At 39.7% G+C, this 18,926-nt stretch overlaps 1 protein-coding gene across 11 annotated transcripts in view; it reads left to right on the top strand.

Annotated features, from left to right (window-relative positions):
- The window catches only part of vav2 (vav guanine nucleotide exchange factor 2), a 116,765-nt gene that overhangs the window by 73,371 nt on the left and 24,468 nt on the right, over positions 1 to 18,926 (top strand). For all 11 annotated transcript variants that reach the window (XM_088281037.1, XM_088281040.1, XM_088281042.1 and 8 more), the window contains exons 3-4: positions 10,303 to 10,361; positions 15,597 to 15,665. In XM_088281037.1, coding sequence (XP_088137163.1) covers positions 10,303 to 10,361; positions 15,597 to 15,665 — 128 coding nt within the window. The remainder of the gene's footprint in view (positions 1 to 10,302; positions 10,362 to 15,596; positions 15,666 to 18,926) is intronic.

Here is an 18,926-nt window from a genome sequence, read left to right as displayed (position 1 = left end):
CAATGCATTAAACCTAGAAATGATGCCTGTATTTTCCGTTTTGAAGCACTGCTTGGTCAAACCATGTCCATCATGTGTGCTTGTATCTGACCATAGTCGGACCATAAACGCAGCATTTTGGTGTAGTGCTTAATATGCTGTATTGTAGATCCGTCCCATAAGGAATGAGAATGAACAATGAATCCAAAACTGCCCTATATATATATCGACATGAGCTGTATTCTCGAGCGCCATCATTATATTTTGTAAAGGGAATGCGGCGTATTATGGCACATTTCCTCATCACGGTAATTCATTCAATGCAGATGTGATGAATATTTTAAAAGCAGTGTGAGAATGATTGTTGCAGAAAAGCAGGATCTTTTCCAAGTGGTGTTCTTCTCACACAGAAGTTGTTCATGTTTTTGCATCTCAACCTCATGCGTATTTGACTTGATTTAAATGTTTATTTTTCTTGATATTGTCACAACTAGAATCTACCTTTCACCCAAAGTCAGTGCTGTTCAGAAAACATATGATTGATCGTCGCAATATTTTGTAACTCTGCACCTCCTTTAGTTTATGTTTTACCTCACCGTCTTCATTATGTTTTTGTGTTTGGCTGTGATTTATTTTCCATATAAATATGTATATGAGATCTTAAAAGTTATGTGCATCTCTTGTTTATCTGCCAAGAACTTGATTATTTCTTTGGAAACTTGGTCTATTGTGGATTTTAATACTGACTTCAGGCGAGGCGATATGATGTTCGTTTCACCAAGATTATATTTTCATGCGTTTCCGCATGTTCGCAGGCCGCGAGCATTGGTCCGACTCGCTCACATACGATGACGAGAGCAGAAAGTGGCACTGTCGAAGCATTTTCAGAATGCGAAACCCTTGATTTTCTTATGCCATGCAAACTGCAGACGGTTGCACTTGCTTTTGATCAAATATTCAGCTGCCGTATTGAACAGAATCCCTCCCAGTGATGTAGATGGCCTCACTTTGCCTTCCATCCATCAGGAACATTAGGTGTCCCAGAGACTCGCTTCTAATAGCAGCAGAGTAAAGAGGCCAGAGAGCCTCTAATGGATCCTTTTTGTTCAGTTTAAAAAAAAAAAAAAAGCCACTGAAGGCATGCTCAACTATCTGAACTGGAAGGCTTTCACTTTCCCTTTTGAACTGCACGTGTTTTGTTTTTTTACTGTGATGTGTTATAATTAATTAAAAAAAATGCAAATAAATATTGCCAATGTTTACTTCAAGAAAGGATTGGACTCATCTCTATCTCTGAACTGCAGCGAGTCAGATTAGAACACACTGGTGGGTTCATCCGCCAGAAATAATATTCCAGAGCAGGACGCGTAATCTGCAGCGGGGAAAGTCATCCACTTGTCTATGAAAATGGACACGGGTAAGCTTTTCACTCTGGAGAGACTCAAACTCATTGAAATTGGGGCACCACTGTCAGGAACAGTGAACGCTTTCTTGTGTTCATTATCCTGATGATTTAAGGGTTCACATTGGAGGTGTACAATGTTAAAATCATTATTGCTTGAGAGCAACTTGGTTACTCCCCGAAGACCATCCCATTAGTGGTGCTAAATGTGCAATAGTGTGAAGGAATTGATCTCCATTAAAAAGCGCCCTATCTTTATTAGCACCAGCGATTTGATGAGGCGGCAACAAGTATGGACAAATAGTTTAATTACAATCATAAAAGAAATTTACATTGGACTTTTCATGAGACTTAACATTTTAGTGTGTATTCAATATTTGCAACTCTATTAAGTTTGAGTACATGAAACAGATAAAGGTGGATATCTTTTAGTGGGGTGATTAAATTGGATTGGAATGAATTAACCGTCAAGAAAGTTAAGAATAGCGTTATGTTCATTTTTTTTTTTACTTTTGATTAATTGTCACGTCTGGTTTGGTGACGCGAATTAGGTTTATCTTCTTTTCTTTTTTTTTTTTTTAGTTTTACAATCTCCTGATAAGGTGACAAATTGGCATTTTGTAAATATGAACCGTTTCTAATACTAAATTCAAATTGTGATTGTGATTTGGGGGGTTTCCGTTCTCCCTCGCTGTTATCTTCTCCGGCAGAGGAGTGTGGGCAGACCACCTCCCCCAAAAGGCCAACCGGATTACGCCTTTTGGTTAATCCCATTTATTCTCTCAATACTTCCACTTGGACAGTGGTGTAGCGGGCAGTCAACTGAGCAAAAACCAGCTGGCAAAGGTGCCGTGACGTGATAAGGAAGTATTAGCATCATCAAAACAGTGCTCCCACATTAGAGGAAAGCAAGTTTCCTTGCGCGATCCCCAGTTGAGCCTTTATCACTTGAACCTCCTTCAAAGCTTGTTTTACCACACTCACAACAGCTTTTTCTTCTGGATCAACTCTAACGTTCACCCTTCCGTGGACAAATCTGAAATCCCATTTGAAACAGCTTCCATTACAAAGGACTCTTTCCAAAGCATTTTTTTGTATTGCATCCTTTGCCAAGCTTTGAGTGTGGAGACATACAAGGTCTTGTTTAAGGCTGTTTGGATTTAGCAATATTTTTTTGGAAACCGCAACTCACTTTTCTGCGGTAAATACGAGGGAAGTGAGGGGCAAGTGGCCCATTCTCAGGCCTATTCTGCAATTTATTTATTTTTTCTCACAACCGTGTGGGCTAATTTATGTAGTGTTTCACCTTTTTACCAAAGGTGCACATTTAGAAATAAGAAGATAATTAAAACAACTTCCTCATACACACTCATTTCACCCGTTCTTCAACATACCGCATTCGTCCAGTCTAGTCATGGAGTAGCAAAGTCAACTTGTCGACCAGTCTGCGACCTTTTATTGCGCCAATATTTTTCCATTACAAAAAAATACCACCACCGATCCGAAAACGAAACAGAAAGGTCGTAAAAAGTATGAATACCGAATTAATGATTGTCTTGTTTCCGTTTACTCACTAATTTACTTCCTCCTGTGAAATATGAGGCTTTTTAGTGGCTCACAAAGTTAATAAACTGTTTTATGAATGTCAACAAGTGAATCCGAAGTTTAATACATACACGGCCCCCCCCCAAAGAAAAATGAAACGCACACACACACACGCGCACACGCACACACAGTGTGGCGATTGGTGAAAAATTGGTGAAATTCAGCGTGGGACAACAATATCATTGCGGTCTGTGGGATGGGTTTCCTTTGTTTATTGTCGCGTGGGGACGTAGTAAGTATGCTCTGGGCCAGGCTGAAAGAATAACGAAGTGATGACTGACGTGCTAACCACGTCTTATGGTTTTGAATGAAGTTAATATGATTTATTATTAGCACACCATGTTTCATAATTGATGATTATCACTGTGAGTTGCGTTCAATCACTAAGTACTATAATTGTGCGCATTTTGCTTGTAGTGACAGCAGTTTTCATTGTGTCGTCGCTCTCCAACTGGCAAGCAAAGGCTGTGTAAAGAGCTCTAATGGATTGGCTGAAAGCGACCAGCTGTCTGTCGTTTTGAACCGTGATCTGCACACGTGTTTTATGGCAACCTCAGCAGTGGCACCACAAAGCAGTCGATTTTTAGATGATGGTAAGGCGCTTAATTTGTTGCTATGTTTTTGCAGTTAACGATGAAACAAGATCTCACAGCCATTTTGAAATGAAAAGATTCCTGTAGGAAATATATGTGCAGTTTTCTTTTCCTCTTTCTGTCATGATTTATTCAAGGTAACCCTGCGAAAGGCGAGTTCGCAGCTTGATATCACGCCCTCATACTGGTTTGTCAGCTGCCACCGTGCCGTCGGTTATTGAATCACCTCCATGATCAAACTCTTTTCAACGGCTACCACTTGATCCTCTCGCGAGTTCCTCACAACACCCGAGCCTCTCATTAACCTTGACTCGAACTCTTAACCACACCTTTGTGAATATTATTCTGACATACATGCGGCAGAGCCGCTGGTGTAATACAGTACGCGAAGAAAAGATCAGAGCTATCATTTGTTGAACAAACAAACCCTCTAATTATGCCTCCTGAGTTTCTTGGAGCAACACTCGTTGTTGTTATTATTTTTATGATTATTATAGGTCTGTCGACATGCAGCCAAGCTCACACCGATGTCATATTTTAAAATAAATATCTCGACACGTTTTGAAGAATGCTAATATGGAATCGGTGTTTTATATTGAGAGTTATCGATTGTAAATTTTTTGATGACTCATTATGCATTTTGAGGTCCGTTGAAAGGTAGTTTCAATTAAAAACGCAATTCGTATCATGACTAAGTCTGACAAGTGCTGTTATAAATGCTAATACCAAGTGATGGGAAAATGAAGCTTCAAGAAGCACTTGTTAGCTTTTACCCAAAATGTGTCTGTTTCTCGGTCCATAATTTAGCAGAAAATCTAGGACAGTGGTTCCCAACCATTTTGGACCGGGCTGCGGCGTGTCGCGCAGATGAAAGAAAAAAAAAAAAAAAACATACGTTGGTGATGTATGTGCGTTGCATGCGCCTCTTGCACTGATCAGCCAACTATTGTGATGAAGTTCTGTCATCACAAGCAAGTTTCTTCAAACTCTGGACTGCTTGAGAAATACTAGCTGCTTGCTAAATGTCAGTGCCCTCGCTTCGTCTCTTGTCGTCATGGTAACAGAAGGTGTACCTGCTGTTGCTAAGATGAACTGTGGCTTATTTGCGTGAGACAGGTTCCACCCCCTCAAAACGGGATAATTTGAGCGATATGAGAAAAATAGGATGGAAAAATAAAAAAGTTTTTTTGAAAACAAAGGCATGATTTATCTCCTTTAAATCTGATTTGAAATATGTTCAAATGGTGTACGGATGCTTGTTTATGATTCTATTGATGTCGAATAAACTTTTTGTCTTCAGCTGACTTCCCTCTATTGTCGATTATGATGATGTAACAACGTGAGCTATTTGTAATTTATTATTGTGAGTGTTATAGGTCAGTTTCTAGACTTACTGCATAGCCATCAGATGCTCGGCTGCTTTTCATTTTCCTCCCACAAGTTGCCATTTCCCCTCATGTCCACCGGCTCGACACCTGTATTAACTTCCCTCATGACTTCTCTCACTGGTGCGCGCGTCTTTGCAAATTCTGCATGTTTTTCGCATTGACAGTAATGCACCATTGATTTATGAAGGTGTCTAACATGAACCGTACAAATGTGTTCTTTATGCACCGCTTGCTGACCTTTGTGTGTGCTGATATCATCATGGCTGAATGGCATGCATTTGCGCAATTGCACATAGGGGCGCGGGTTTGTGTGTGCGTTGATGTGGCGTGAAATGAGGCAGGTCATGGACACGGCTGCAGCACATTGGCAGATGTCGTCTTGGCCGAGGCGATCTATGGAGGACTATTTACACAAATTAGGCACTGTTGCTTTCAAGATCAAATCAATGTTCAAGGTCCTAAAGCTAAACTAGCCTCAGATTGATCCGTAGCACTTAATCACATCGATATTTCATATGCTTGTCGGGAGTGTGGCTAAAGTCATCTATTAGATATGAACAAATTATCTGTGATGTGAGTTGTGTCTGTAATTTTCATGTGTGGTTTGAGTGCCCTCTGTAGGCTTCCATGCAGCACCTTTCATGTTAAGTTGGTCTTGAAGTCAACGCCACTCATTTTGGCCCACAGGCCAGACCAGAGGCTTTTCTTGTACAGTGAAATCGGCTGTAATCAAGCGGATACAAGGTCAGCTTTAAGGGGGATTCAGTGCAATGTGGCAAGTGCCAATCTGACTGCAATCAGGATTTGCAGGCCAAAGCTCCTGATGGCATTGAGCACATTTTAACATGACCCGACGATTGGAGACTAATCAACTTAGAATTTGTCACGGCAAATGTATGGATTGGATTGAAACACGTCACACCTGAGTTTTTTTTCTTCATTTCAGCCTCATTTTTTTTTTTAATATGAAGATGTGTGTTTTAATATGTGTCTGAAGATAATTGCTGATTAAGTGTACGATGCGGAACTGAAATGTGGAGCATATTCCCCTGAAGGCACAATTTACAGAACATTTTGGCGTGGTAATTTAGATTGGCTAAAAGCGTGGAGGTGACTTGATGAGCCTGCGCCATTCATCAGCTGAGTGGCGAATGTTAGGTCGCGAGCTAGCTGGTAGCTAGCGCGTCTTTTCTCGTCACATTTCGCATGCTGGGCCAATTTCCAACCATGGGAGTCTTTAAATATATTTTTAGTCCCTAAACTTCGAAGTTATGTTCAGGAATAAAGTTACTCAGCGGGGCATGCCTTAGCCGACACACGCGTATACATCATTTGAGAGCAGAGGCAAGGGCTTGATTTTTCACGATTTTAATGCCTCATTTTAAATGCTCTGCATTTTTTTTTTTTAAATCTTTACACTTTGGCAGCGTTGTTGACAAACACACTTTGCTGTGGTGTGTCAATTTAGAAGAAGCTGTCAAAGTGGACTCCATATTTGTGTAATGTGAATGGATACATATGTTATACGTGAATTACAAATTATCGTAATATTAAAACCAAAATATGAAAGGCAGATGAAAGTAAATTCATGTGACCAGTGCCAAAACAGACAAGGGAAGTTTTGAGAGGTCAAAACTCCCGGAGGCAGTAGGACAGTGGGACACAAACAACCGGGGTGCCACCATTGCTCCTCTCTCTGTCGATTATTTATGTTGGGCATGCAGGGTTCCCACTCAGCCATCTGTTCTCAGCTCTATTTCCCTCCTTCGCCGTATTCTACGCTCACACTTTGGCAGGCTGAAATAAGCCGACCAATGCTGCTCTATCAAAGAGTGAAGAATTCAGAAATGGATCACACTATCGAGGCCCGTGAGCTATTGGAAGAGAAACCCAACGTGGGAATTGGAAAATCACTTCCAACACATGCATCGATTCGTCCTGCGAGCGCCATGACTGTCTCTAAAAAAATAAATAAATAAATAAAATAAAATAAAAACATTGGTGGGTATGACGGACTGCCAACAGCTCTTGTGGTCATATTTTCGGCTTGAAATCAGATCTAATGAGATGTCTTTGCCCTCTAACTTAATTTGACTCAGTCTGACAAGAATGCATATTTGCTAAGGCATGACCAGTCCCTGAATGTCCTCCGGTTGGTTGCACAACATTGAGAGAGATGTTGATTGTCTCTCCCCGGGACAGAGAACACATGTGGTCAATGTGGCGGCATGTAAGCGTGGCGTGTGTTTGCAAACAACGTAGAGTTAACACATGCACCACTTTCCCCCGCCTTCCTTTTTTGTGAGACCACCTCTACTGAACTTCCAAATGGAAAGTCAACCCTCAGAGAGCCAGTTAAACTCAGACCTCATTGTTGCAGAGGCACTTAAAAAAAAAAAAGCTTTACATGTGACTTTCATTATGCGCCGGGTCAAATATGGGTGAGGGGCATTGCAACGGGGTTACGTGTTGGTGGATAAGGTAAAGTATTAGTTTGGGCTTTGGGAACCCAAGCTATTCCTCTGTTGTGCTTCTTTTCCTATATTCCTCGAGGGGTAAGAGAAGCTTTAGTCTCTGGCTAGCCGCAGCGTTAAGACCCCCTGGGGAGAATGAGATGAGAGGGAAATTAATAACGTGTAAAGACTCCCTGGCTTTGACTGAAGCGAAGGATCAGAAAAGGGGTGTGGAGAGTATATTGGAGGAAGGAAGGATCACAGAAACTGAGGCGGAGGGGGGAAAATCACAAAAAGAAATGTGAGACCAAAATGTTTATTGAATGAGTGAACTGGTGAAGGCACGCTTTGTTGAGTGTAACGGAGAGCATTGTTTTTACTCAGCAGCTTTTAGGCGTCATGCTATTGCAATTTAACGGCATCGCCGCAGAATTTCGGAGGGATTCGATATATTGTATCATTTACTACAAGTGGGACATTTTGCAGCCAATGCCTTCAAAATGATGGGATATTCGACAACAATTTGATAAACCACGCCGTTTTATGCCACTTTTCAATTTGAATAAACACATGACATTGAATCTTTTAAATACATACGTATAAATGATTGCGATTTGCATACCAAAATCCAACCTGGTCGTCAGATTCCATTGCTCACATAGGATAAAACACAGCCGCTTCCTCTTCAGTTCAGTTTGCCCAATTTGAGACAAAAGAAGCTAATCATCATGTCATCACTCGTCAAAACCGTGAGAACACGTCGTGCGCATTCCCCCAACAAACAAATTGCCAATTAGCATTCCCTGTGACATCACAGAGCTTCAGAACAAAGCACCAACACGTCCCTCTCACATCAAACATGGATGAAAAATTGACACTGTGACTTGCTAAACGTCAAGGATCCGCTCGATTTAATTTGAATGGACTTTTCCCTGCGATATGTGTAAGTCACCCTCACATGCTCAATGTTGGCACGCTCACGTCTCGTCACCGCAGGCCAAAGCAGGCTTTGGCCCTGCTTTGACCTCCCTGGATCAACGCCAGCAGATTCACGGCCCAGCTGTGGTTAGCCTGTCTGTCTCGTTTCAATTCTTTCCGTTTTTGCCATGCCTGGCGGTCCTTTTTGGGGCGTGGACGTGTATTGTCTTGCCTCTCTGAACAAAGAAAGTTATAAAAGAAATATTGTAGGAATAATGATGGGGAATTGGCGATTGGGTGGCTTTATCTATTCTGATTAAAAAAAAAAATAAAAAAATTAAAGTAGCCTTCATTTTTCTTTTTGGAAAAAAATGCAACTCACATGCATAGTGGTGGACTGGCCTCATATTATGAACATGACAATTACACGGGATTAGCCACGCTGAAATAATCACTTAAAATGCTGCCAAGGGGAGCATGTGTTGGATACTCAACGTAGTCTCCTCGAAAACCGCTTGTTAAACACACAAACAACTTGTATGAGTGCCCTCAAGACAATTAGCACTCAAGTGCTGCTCTTTGTCTTTCACATTGAATGATCAAAACGCTCTCAGCTTTGAGATGCACGCATTTGCGCCCTTAGCGTCAAGAGGCTATGCATGACACCCCTGCCGAGCAAGAGCGGATGAGATAACAATTTTCTCCTCTTGGTTGAGGAGGCATCTGGCATTGCCACGGCGTTGTAAGCCGGAACACAGCCACGAGTGGGTAATGAGGCGTCAGAGGCGGGGTTTCTGATCTGGAGGGTCCGCGTGTGTGTGCATGTGCGGGTTGTTTGTGTGTGTGCGCGCTGTCTGTATGGTGGCGAATCCCTCGTCGCTCTAAACTTGGCATCTGTAGACCGTGCAAGCACGCCATCTGTAGTTCTCCACCGTAAAGGAGCTCTTGCGTGAAATTTATAGGCGGCATTCGATCATCTGAAATGAACATGAACATTTTTATCCATGTGCTAAATTACTCTGAGCAATTGGGCACTAATTAACCAAGAATTCACTAGTAAAAAAAAAATTAATTAAATTAAAAAAATAAATAAATAAAATTTAAAAAGAAAAAATAGAAAATGAGAAAAATATGCCGGATTATTTCCGGTACACTAGCATGCGATGTCATTTCCACAAACTTTTTAAAGATACGCCGACAATAGAAAGAAACGTCATAAAACCTCAAGTCAAGTGAGTTACAGCCTCAATAAATGTGACAATCAAGAAAAAGTATAAAAGTCTCCAATGTATTGAATCTACAAATCAAACCGTCTGGATTGCACACAACCGAAGCTGCTCATCGAGCGGTAAAACGAATTAATCGTGATTTATAGAGTGCTTTGCCGATAGAAAGGACTCTCAATATGATGCCATCGTCTTTCCGCATGTTTTTTTTTTGTTTGTTTGTTTTTTTTTGTGTGAGGCTGATCACAGTGCGATTCACTCAAAGAACGTTTGTGTCTCATGCCCATTGTGGGTTATTCGTTTGTTCGTGAGTCTTAAAAAGTGTTTTTGTAGCTGCAATACTGTTGATGACAATCAAGTACATAAGGTGGCATTTGACTGGAAAGTCATGTGATGTTGATGCTCTACATATTGATTTTGGCAAAGGTTTCCGGTCATTTCTCTTTACTCTGGAAGAAGCACTTTTTTTTTTTTTTTCAGGGATTATTTTTCAATTCAAAAGCTCTTGTTTTCGGGGCTTATTCTTATCCATGTTGGCACGAGTCAACCTTTCCCCACAGCTTTCCCGGGAGATCGAGCAAGTTGAGTTTAATTTGTTTTGATCCTTAGTAGATTTTTTTTTTCCAATTCCTCTAAGTATTTCATTGTTTCCATATCATATACGAGCAAGATTTATATTGACTGCACTGTGAATGAACTCAAGTGCAGTTTATGTGATTTATCGTTTCTTTGTTTCAGGTCATCTCCACTCTGTCGAGGATCTCCCACCACAGTATTGCCCAAATCAAAGGCATCAGGTAAATCTCATTTGTTGTTTGTGTTAAGTGAGTAGGAGTATCTCCGCTATTTCAATGCAGGGCTTCTACCTTTTAGTTAAAAAAAAAGGCTGTTGTTTTGAAAGGAATTCAAACTGAAGGCCAATTAGTGACTGTCATATAGTTTGCTACAAAAAATTCGTAATTGTCACTTGTCATCGAAACCGTGCAATATTTTTGCTGGAAAAACATGAAATCATATGGTTCATTCTGATGGCGTACTGTGAATTCTGCCTGGCAACAGCTGAATTCTGATTGGATAAAAACATAAAAATACATTACTGGCATATAATGATACATGAATATATATAATGAAATTGACTTTTATAATAAATATGATGATTTCTTGATTTTTGTCATGTTGGGCCAGCACAGAAGGTCTTGGAGGCCTTGCCCGCCCACCACGGTCAATTGACTCCAATGTATGCCAGCACCATTATTCTCATACAATAAAGAGAGAGGAAAATCATTCACCCTGCTTTTATCAGCCCTAAAATGGGCTTCTGATTCCTCTTCATTTTCTCAAACGGCTTGGAACTCGGGGAGCTCCAGCGCCACATAAAAAGCCATTTTATCTGTCTGAGTAATGAGTTGATGGCGCGCGCCCATTAGGAGCCACGCCAGGAAATGAAGGGTGAAGAGTGACAGAGCAAGCGAGCTCAGGTCTCCTGCTATTAATAACCACAACTCAAGCTGCTGACATCCTGCTGTTCATGTTGCCTGATTGTCTGAGCTCATAAAATTGATGATATTTGATATGTTGAATTTCAGCAATTCACATATCAATTCATTTGTAAAACTTTTTTTAACTGTGAAAATTGAGGTGTGATTATCGCATGACTTATGAGTCTGAATAGAGTGTAAGAAGGCACCTTAGTAATTAACTTAAAAAATAAAGATAAAAGTACCTGGGCAGCAAAAAACAAGGGTATATATATATATATATATATATATATATATATATATATATATATATATATATATATAATTAATCAGATATAATTTATTTCATTTTTTTTTTTAATTTCCCCATTTTAACCAGATAATGGCCCTGTTGTCTCAAATAATGCTTACCGAAAGCACATCAGTCCCTGCATTGATCTTTGAAGTGACCAGCAAGCTCATGGCTACGTTAAATCTCCTTGTATCAATGCCACAGACGTGTTCATCGACGTTCTGTCGAGGCCCATTGATCCCGCCTTTGATGTCGGCTCAGTGCATTGTGGCCTTGGTAGTTCATGTGTCTGTCACTGCGTTGGTGATGCCAGCCCGACTTGGAAATGAAGGCTTCCTGTTGGCTTGCTGCCATCTGTTCCCGACTGGGAATAAGCCCATGAACATTTTTTTAAACAAGTGTATGGAAACACGTGTAGCCAAATGTATAAAACAAATTAAGAATAATAAAATGCAATAATACTAATTTTTTTAATTTGATTTATTGATTTATTTATTTTTACAAAAATTCTAAGAATAAAAAGCACTTCCTGTCTGGTCATTCATTCTATGTTCATTTGCCACAGCGCCCAGCTTTTTACCACCATGTTGGTACATTCAATGTGTAACATTATCTAATTCAACAGGAAAAGCTCCAACCCATTGCATAAAAAGTACTTTGCAAGGAAAGGTGACTTTGAAGGAAGCCACCAGCCCATATTTAAAAGCCCGGAAAGGACAGGGAATAAGTAGCAACGTGTGCAAGCTGGCTTGAGCTTTAGTGATTTATTGAGCGTAACAGAAGCAAAGTTGCATCCAGGGACACGAGGCGCCTTCCATGGTCGCCGATTTGAGCCGTATTCCCATCTAATAACTACACCGCTGTTCTGCTCTCTGACAGTGGCTGATCAATGGCTACGGCTCACTCCGCCTTTGTCCTGCTCGCATGTGCCAACAATTCCCTTTATGCCGGAATTTACTTTATAGACTGAGGAAAATTCAACATGGTTAGGGCTTTGTTAAATTTATGGTATTAATCAAAAAGGGCTTGGCAGTAAGAAAGCAAAGCCAGCAAGAGTTTGGGTAGTTGGATTACTTTATTTTCACAGCACAAATCTCTTTAAGGAAGCCATCTATAAACTGGTCAATATTGATACATTTATCGTCTTGTATAACAAAGCAACGGGCATTTATTGGGAAAAGTGTAAAACAGCAATGAATTACTACACACTTTACATTTTCAGGGATTCTTGAGAAAAAAAAATAATTTGCCATTTTAACTTTGCAATGAGGCATTCTTACCTTTGTTGCAGATCAGATAATATTTAATTAATTGTCTTAGGATGCAGCATTGTAGGTTGGGAACAGCTAATTAAACTATTGAGCATATAAATGATAAAATACTTAACATTTATCATTTATATCACAATCTAAAAATTTCTCCCAAAAAAAAAAAATAAAATCCATCCTTTCATCCTTTTGTATTCCACACGCCGAGCTGACTTGGTGAGAGAGAGGCGGGGTACACCCGAGACTGGTTGCCAGCAAATTGCTACATCCGATACAGACAAATAACCATTCACACTCACATTTCCATTGTTTAATTAAAATGGGTGGTTTTGGAATTTATGCAAGCGCAGGAAGAAGATGCAAACGGTGCGCAAGGAGGACCTCAGCCGGGAAGCTTTTTTTAGCAAAGCAAAACAATTCACCTTTCTTCTGAAAAGCGTAAAGTAGCACACTGTGTCGACTGGAAAAAAAAAAAAAAATTACAACTACAACGACGAGCTGCAAAGCCAATAATGGCGCTGAATAGCCAGGAGACAGGCTGTTAGAGGAGATCTGATGAAATTATAAACATAGTTCAATTGCACCTTGTTGCACCATTTAGGTGAAATGAAAACAGCAGCATTAGAGAGTGCTTGGCTCCGCAAAACAACACTGAGGTGATAGATGCAAGGGCACGGCCCCACAAACTACTATGTAATTAAATTTTGCCCTACGGGACTCCATTAATAACTTATAATATAGTGCGCATTTCATTGGAGGGGGTCGTCAAATGTGGGTGTGTTATTGCGCTCGGGAGGACGTGCCGTGCGCTGTGTTGTGCTCATAACAGGAGTGATGAGAGTTGCATAAATCACATGAACTTCTTGCTTTGAATTTTCACGATTTTTAGTCACCTTAAACCACATTTAACTAAACAACATAACACAGCAAAACTAAGCGTAAGGTTATCATTCGGAGTGTGTGATGAATGAGAACGATGGCTGACCTTTGGCTGTCTCGCCGAGCTCTCATGAACATGACAGGACGGCTGTCACTCTGCTCATGTGGAGGGTGCTTTTTGTACATGAGTATAGACCTTAAGTGCCCACTTGAGCGATTTAAAAAAAAAAAAAAAAAAAATTTTTTATGTATATATATATTCCAAAAACAGTCTTGAGCTATACCACTGAACAACTCCTTCAAATCCAACCAAAAAAACCCCAAAAACTCATTCCTGATAATTCTGCACATTTTTTTCCCGCTATGCTTGATTACAGTATTTGGCTTATATTTCAAGATTTGTTTTTTAAATTATTTGATTAATCATTCAAGGCCTACTCGCTAGAGAAATGACTATTTAAATATGTGGTTCATATATATTTAGGATGTATATTTAAATCATTGTCAAAGTTCTGAATCAATTTTCATGTTTTTCAAAAAGCAAAGGTTAAGCTACCACTTTCCTCCAGCAGACGGCAGTGTGGAGCTAATTAGTGAGTCAGCAAGCTTAAGCGTTCAACAAAATCACACTACGTCATCTGAATGAGTCGGAGCCACGCAGCCAGAACATAACAAATACTTGCTTTGATGTTAGACAAAAAAAAAAATAGCAATAATCGTGCTATTGAATCGCAAATTGTAGTATAATGTAATTATAATTAAAAAATTTCCAACTGTTTACGATTGGCTCTTTTATGTTCGAACATGACCGTGCCCCTGACAAGTTATGCTTGGTTGAATTTGGTGTTGAAAATGAGGAGTTGTCCCAAGTCTCAATCAAACAACATTCATGATGAACGAGAACAAAGATTGTGAGCCAGGTCCTCCACGTGCTATTCTGGAAGAACAAAACGCAGCACAATAAAACTGATCCAATAATGAATTCCGTTTAATTACCTTGTAAAGATGGAGGCATGATTAGCCAATAATAGCGGCAGTGATCGCCTTCTTGTATACACCTACAAACAGGAAAGCCTGATTTTCTTTGACAGTTTCGGATAAAACAACTGGGTCTCTCATGATGTAATCGAACATCGTCTCTTCCTCAAAAAAAAACTCACTCGGACCCATGAGCAATCATTGGAAATGATTTCAATTCACGTTTAAATTGTGATGATATAAATTCAAGTTTCTTGATGGTTTAATTGATTAAATTCTAGCATGAAAAAACTGAAATATTTAGTTCCTATTTACATAATTATAAAAGTCAAACATTTCGATATTAAAAGTTCCGACGCTACTAATTTAGACCTTTGTAATAACGTTCTTAAATGTGTAGCGAGTTAGCGTTACAGGTTGACTAGGGTGGTTGACATTATCACCTTAATGATTTTAAGAGTCTTGAATTGCTCATGACGTTGAAGTAATAGGTTCTAATTTGTAGCAATCAGCTCCTCCGGGAACAAAGTCAAAAGCAAGCAAGATGCAATCATGCACGTGAGACTGTTTGCAGAGAGCAGACATCTTTTAGATCCGAAATAAATTCCCTATGTTTAATGAGCTAATCACTAAGTCGTTAGTTTTTATGTACTGTCACTTCCGAGAAGTCGTTTTATAGTCAGCGGATCCACGAGAAGTCGAAACGTATGCTGCGTTTGTTGTCGGCTGTGTGCCTTGCAGCCGTAATAGTTGACAAATAATCTGTAGGAATCTCCCGTTTTCTGTTATGTTGTTTTTCATTGCCTCGGAGAGTCCTTGAAATGTCCACGATACTCGGCGACTATCAATCAATCTAGAAAAAGCATGTTTCTCCTGCTCACATCCAGTTCCAAGTTGGCGATGGCGAGATGATTTTTTTTTTTTTTTTTATATCTGTCAAAAGGCAGTTGGCTGACATGTTTTGACAATGTTTTTTTTTATGACTGATGGCTTCTGCCCCGAATGTGTGATGCACACGGGAGTGACAATCTAACAGAGAGAAAACATTGTTTGAAAAGTGCTTACGCCCACCGCACACACTTTCTTGTTGGGCTTTTGATAAAATATATTTTTTCTGACTCTACCTTTGCGTTTCAGACCTTTTCCCACAGAAGACACAGCCGTGAATGAGGACGATGTGTACCGGAGCCTTGAGGAGCTGGCAGAGTAAGTTGGCATTCGATAACATGCGCACCCGCGCAAACAAATATGTCACATTTAAAATTGATGCGACTTGCATTCTCTATCGGGAGAAAGACCCCGGTCCGCACGTGACGTGATCAAATGCAAAGCCCCGCTCCAAACGACGAACAATAATGGTGTAACATGTAACTTTTCAGTAATTTAGTGTAAAAGCTTATACTGATGCTGCAGCGGAATTTTTTTTGGAACACAAAGTTGTAAAACGGTTCCCATGATAATCCTTTATTTATTTTGAAGTGAACATTTATAAACCGGAACCCTGACGTGTCACCAAAAAAAAAAAAAAAACGTTAGTCATGTTTGAAGTGAATTCCATGGCATGGTTCAGTAAAAGTTCCGGGTGACTTTGTTCCTCAAATATTAGTCGAATTCCAAAAGCTTTCAGAGAATAAAACTTTTCATATTTTATTAGTAAATGTTATTTTTAAAATAAATACGAATGAAAGGATGATATCAAAGACACCTGCACACTTCAACCTCGTATGAAATGAGGAAAGATCTCTCTGTCACACTGCCCGTTGCCATGGCGACGCCAGCAAAATTCCGTAGCATCCGGCCTGACTGCTTGTTATGATGTGGATGTGTGAGTTTCCCGCATGTGGAAGTGAGTCATATGGCATGCTCTGATTTGGCTGCATTTCTCGTCGTGGCGACTCAGATTAATGGAGAATAATTAGTTACCCGCTGCGAGATAGGTGCCATTCATCACATGGCGATACGGGGAGGGGAGAGGGAGGAAATGGAAGAATGCGGGCGGCAGATATACATCCGCTGAATGTGTGATTGTCACGTTCTATAGGGAGCGGAAGTGTGTGCTGTTTCTGGAGAAAAGAAAAGGCAGCCAAGCAGGCTAATACAGGATTAGAGTGCAGTTAATGTGACTCAGATCCGCATAGAGAGTGGCAGGAGAAATAGCAGTAGTCGCTCTAGTCATGTAAGAAAAGAAAGACAAATGTACAAAACAGGGGGTCTCCCTAACAGTGGTTTGAGATCAATGGTCGAAGAAATTTAGTTTTAAATAAGGCTATTTTGGCTCTCAAACATTATAAATATTTTTTTTTAAATCAATTCTGTATTAATCAGGCTTTCTGTATTTCCTTGATATATATATATATATATATATATATATATATATATATATATATATTTTATATATATATGTATATATATATTTTTTATATATATTTATATATATATATGTATATTTATATATATATATTTTTTTTTTTAATATATATATATATATATATATATATATATATTGTGACCTGTGATCACAAACGGAAGGTGGCTCTTATTGACTTAATTACGCGGCTCTGCTCCATGGCTGCTCTTGACTGCTCTTGACCTTTTAGAAAGACCATGTATGCATTTTGTTTCATCAATGAGTGCGCACATAATTGATTCATCAGCAGGTCCTCCACAGAGCACAGTTAGACACGTTTGGCACATAGGCCTTGCTTGTTTTAACCCGGCATCCAAAGACATATTAATTAGTCTGAAATATTGGCGCAAGGTTTAAAATAAGTGCATGACTAAACTGTAAAAATGAGAGAGCGGAAACGGATGCTCTTCCTGGGTAATAATCATCCATTTTACTGACATAATGTTCCTCAAGAGTCTTTTAAAGCAGGAAAACATGAACAATCTGGACATATGGCATCATTAAAAAACACCAGCTTGCACAGAATATTGTCATAAAAACTCAGTGGCATCATTTACCTCGGTGTTAAAATGAAAAATGATGAGCGATCACACAGATTGTGTTGTAATTAAACTAAGCTTCGAAAACAAACTTTTTCAACACAACTAGATTAGCTATTCAGTTCCCCCTTCAGTTTGATTGTGGACCTTTAGATTATCTTAAATTTGCTTCCAGTTTTATAGTCCACTCCATCAATTTATTTCCAGATTGTTCTCATTCGAGATGTTTCACAATGACAGCGTAGCCTGAAGTTTCGTCTTAACCCGTTTACATCTTTGGAAGAGGCAACTTCATCTTGTTTCAATCACAATGTCAGAATGAATCGTGTCAAGTGAAGACCGGGCGATCAGGTTGTCAGAATCACCTCACCTGTGGCTGAAAGGAAATATTAGATTCCATAGCAGGTTTTTCTGCCTCGGGTACTCATTTTATTTGGTACGCGAGTCCGGCAAGCCACAGCAACAAGTTCTCATGCTATGCTATTCACGACAGTAACACGAAAATCAATGCTTTCTAATCTTTGGGGAATTGCGCTCACTCACTCTCATATAGTGAGTCATTCTCCCATCAACCACCTCACTAAAATCTAACGAGGCCATTGAGCTACTTGGCTGATTGCGTGCAAACACTCGGGGCACCCTGTGGCTTGTCAATGTGGTAATCAGACAGAAAATGTAACCTAATTCGTGAGTGCTCAGGTTTTCCCGCATATCCCTGTATCATTTAACGCAGCAAACGCACACATATATGCACATACCGTGTTCGGCGGAATAGCAGTTTGTTAAAATTGTCGGCAGCTAGATGTGGCACAAGTTGCTCGACTCCATGCAACATGGGTGGGATTCAGTTTTAAGGAGCATTGTTTGCACAACTTGGGTATTATTGAGAATCTAAAATTTGAATATGTAAAGAAAAAAGCATTGTTCCCAATGCATTAAAAAAAAAAAAAAAAAAAAAAGGACAATAAACTGCATTTAATTTACCATGCAAAAATAATCCTAATGAGGACAAGCAGCATCGAAAACTCGACACATAAAATAAAACGGAAAACAGAAATTCCCTCTCGGGGTTACGTGATCGCGCGGTGCAATCACAAGGTCCATTGGAACTGATTTCTTTGTCGATTTTTATCGCCTTGCCAGAGTTATAAGTTGTCTTTCCCTCCTTCCTCATTTGAATTTTTATATCTCACGAAGGTAAAGCAAGTAAATAGGAAGTGCAGTTTTTTTTAAATGACGGTTTTACTTATGAAGGGTAATACGAATTTAAACGAGTGATAAGTTGTGCCGCACTTGGCTGCAAACAAGCATTTGCGTGAACTCGTGGCGAGTCTTTCGCATCACCGCGGAGACATTTGTCCCATCGTTCTTCGCTTTGATTTGACTCAGTCTTGTTGGAGATTTCTGCACTCATGAAGTGGCCGTTTAAAGTTGTTCCACTGAATTTTATTGGATTTAAATCTGGAGTAAGACTGGCCCACTACAAAACCTTTTTTTTTTTTTTTTTAAGGTGGCCTTTGC

Source organism: Idiotropiscis lumnitzeri, chromosome 18 (assembly GCF_059441095.1).
Source record: "Idiotropiscis lumnitzeri isolate Australia: NSW breed Sydney's pygmy pipehorse chromosome 18, RoL_Ilum_1.0, whole genome shotgun sequence".
Taxonomy (NCBI): domain Eukaryota; kingdom Metazoa; phylum Chordata; class Actinopteri; order Syngnathiformes; family Syngnathidae; genus Idiotropiscis; species Idiotropiscis lumnitzeri.
The sequence above is the reverse complement of the archived record's forward strand: the minus strand, read 5'-3'. Positions and strand labels throughout refer to the sequence as shown.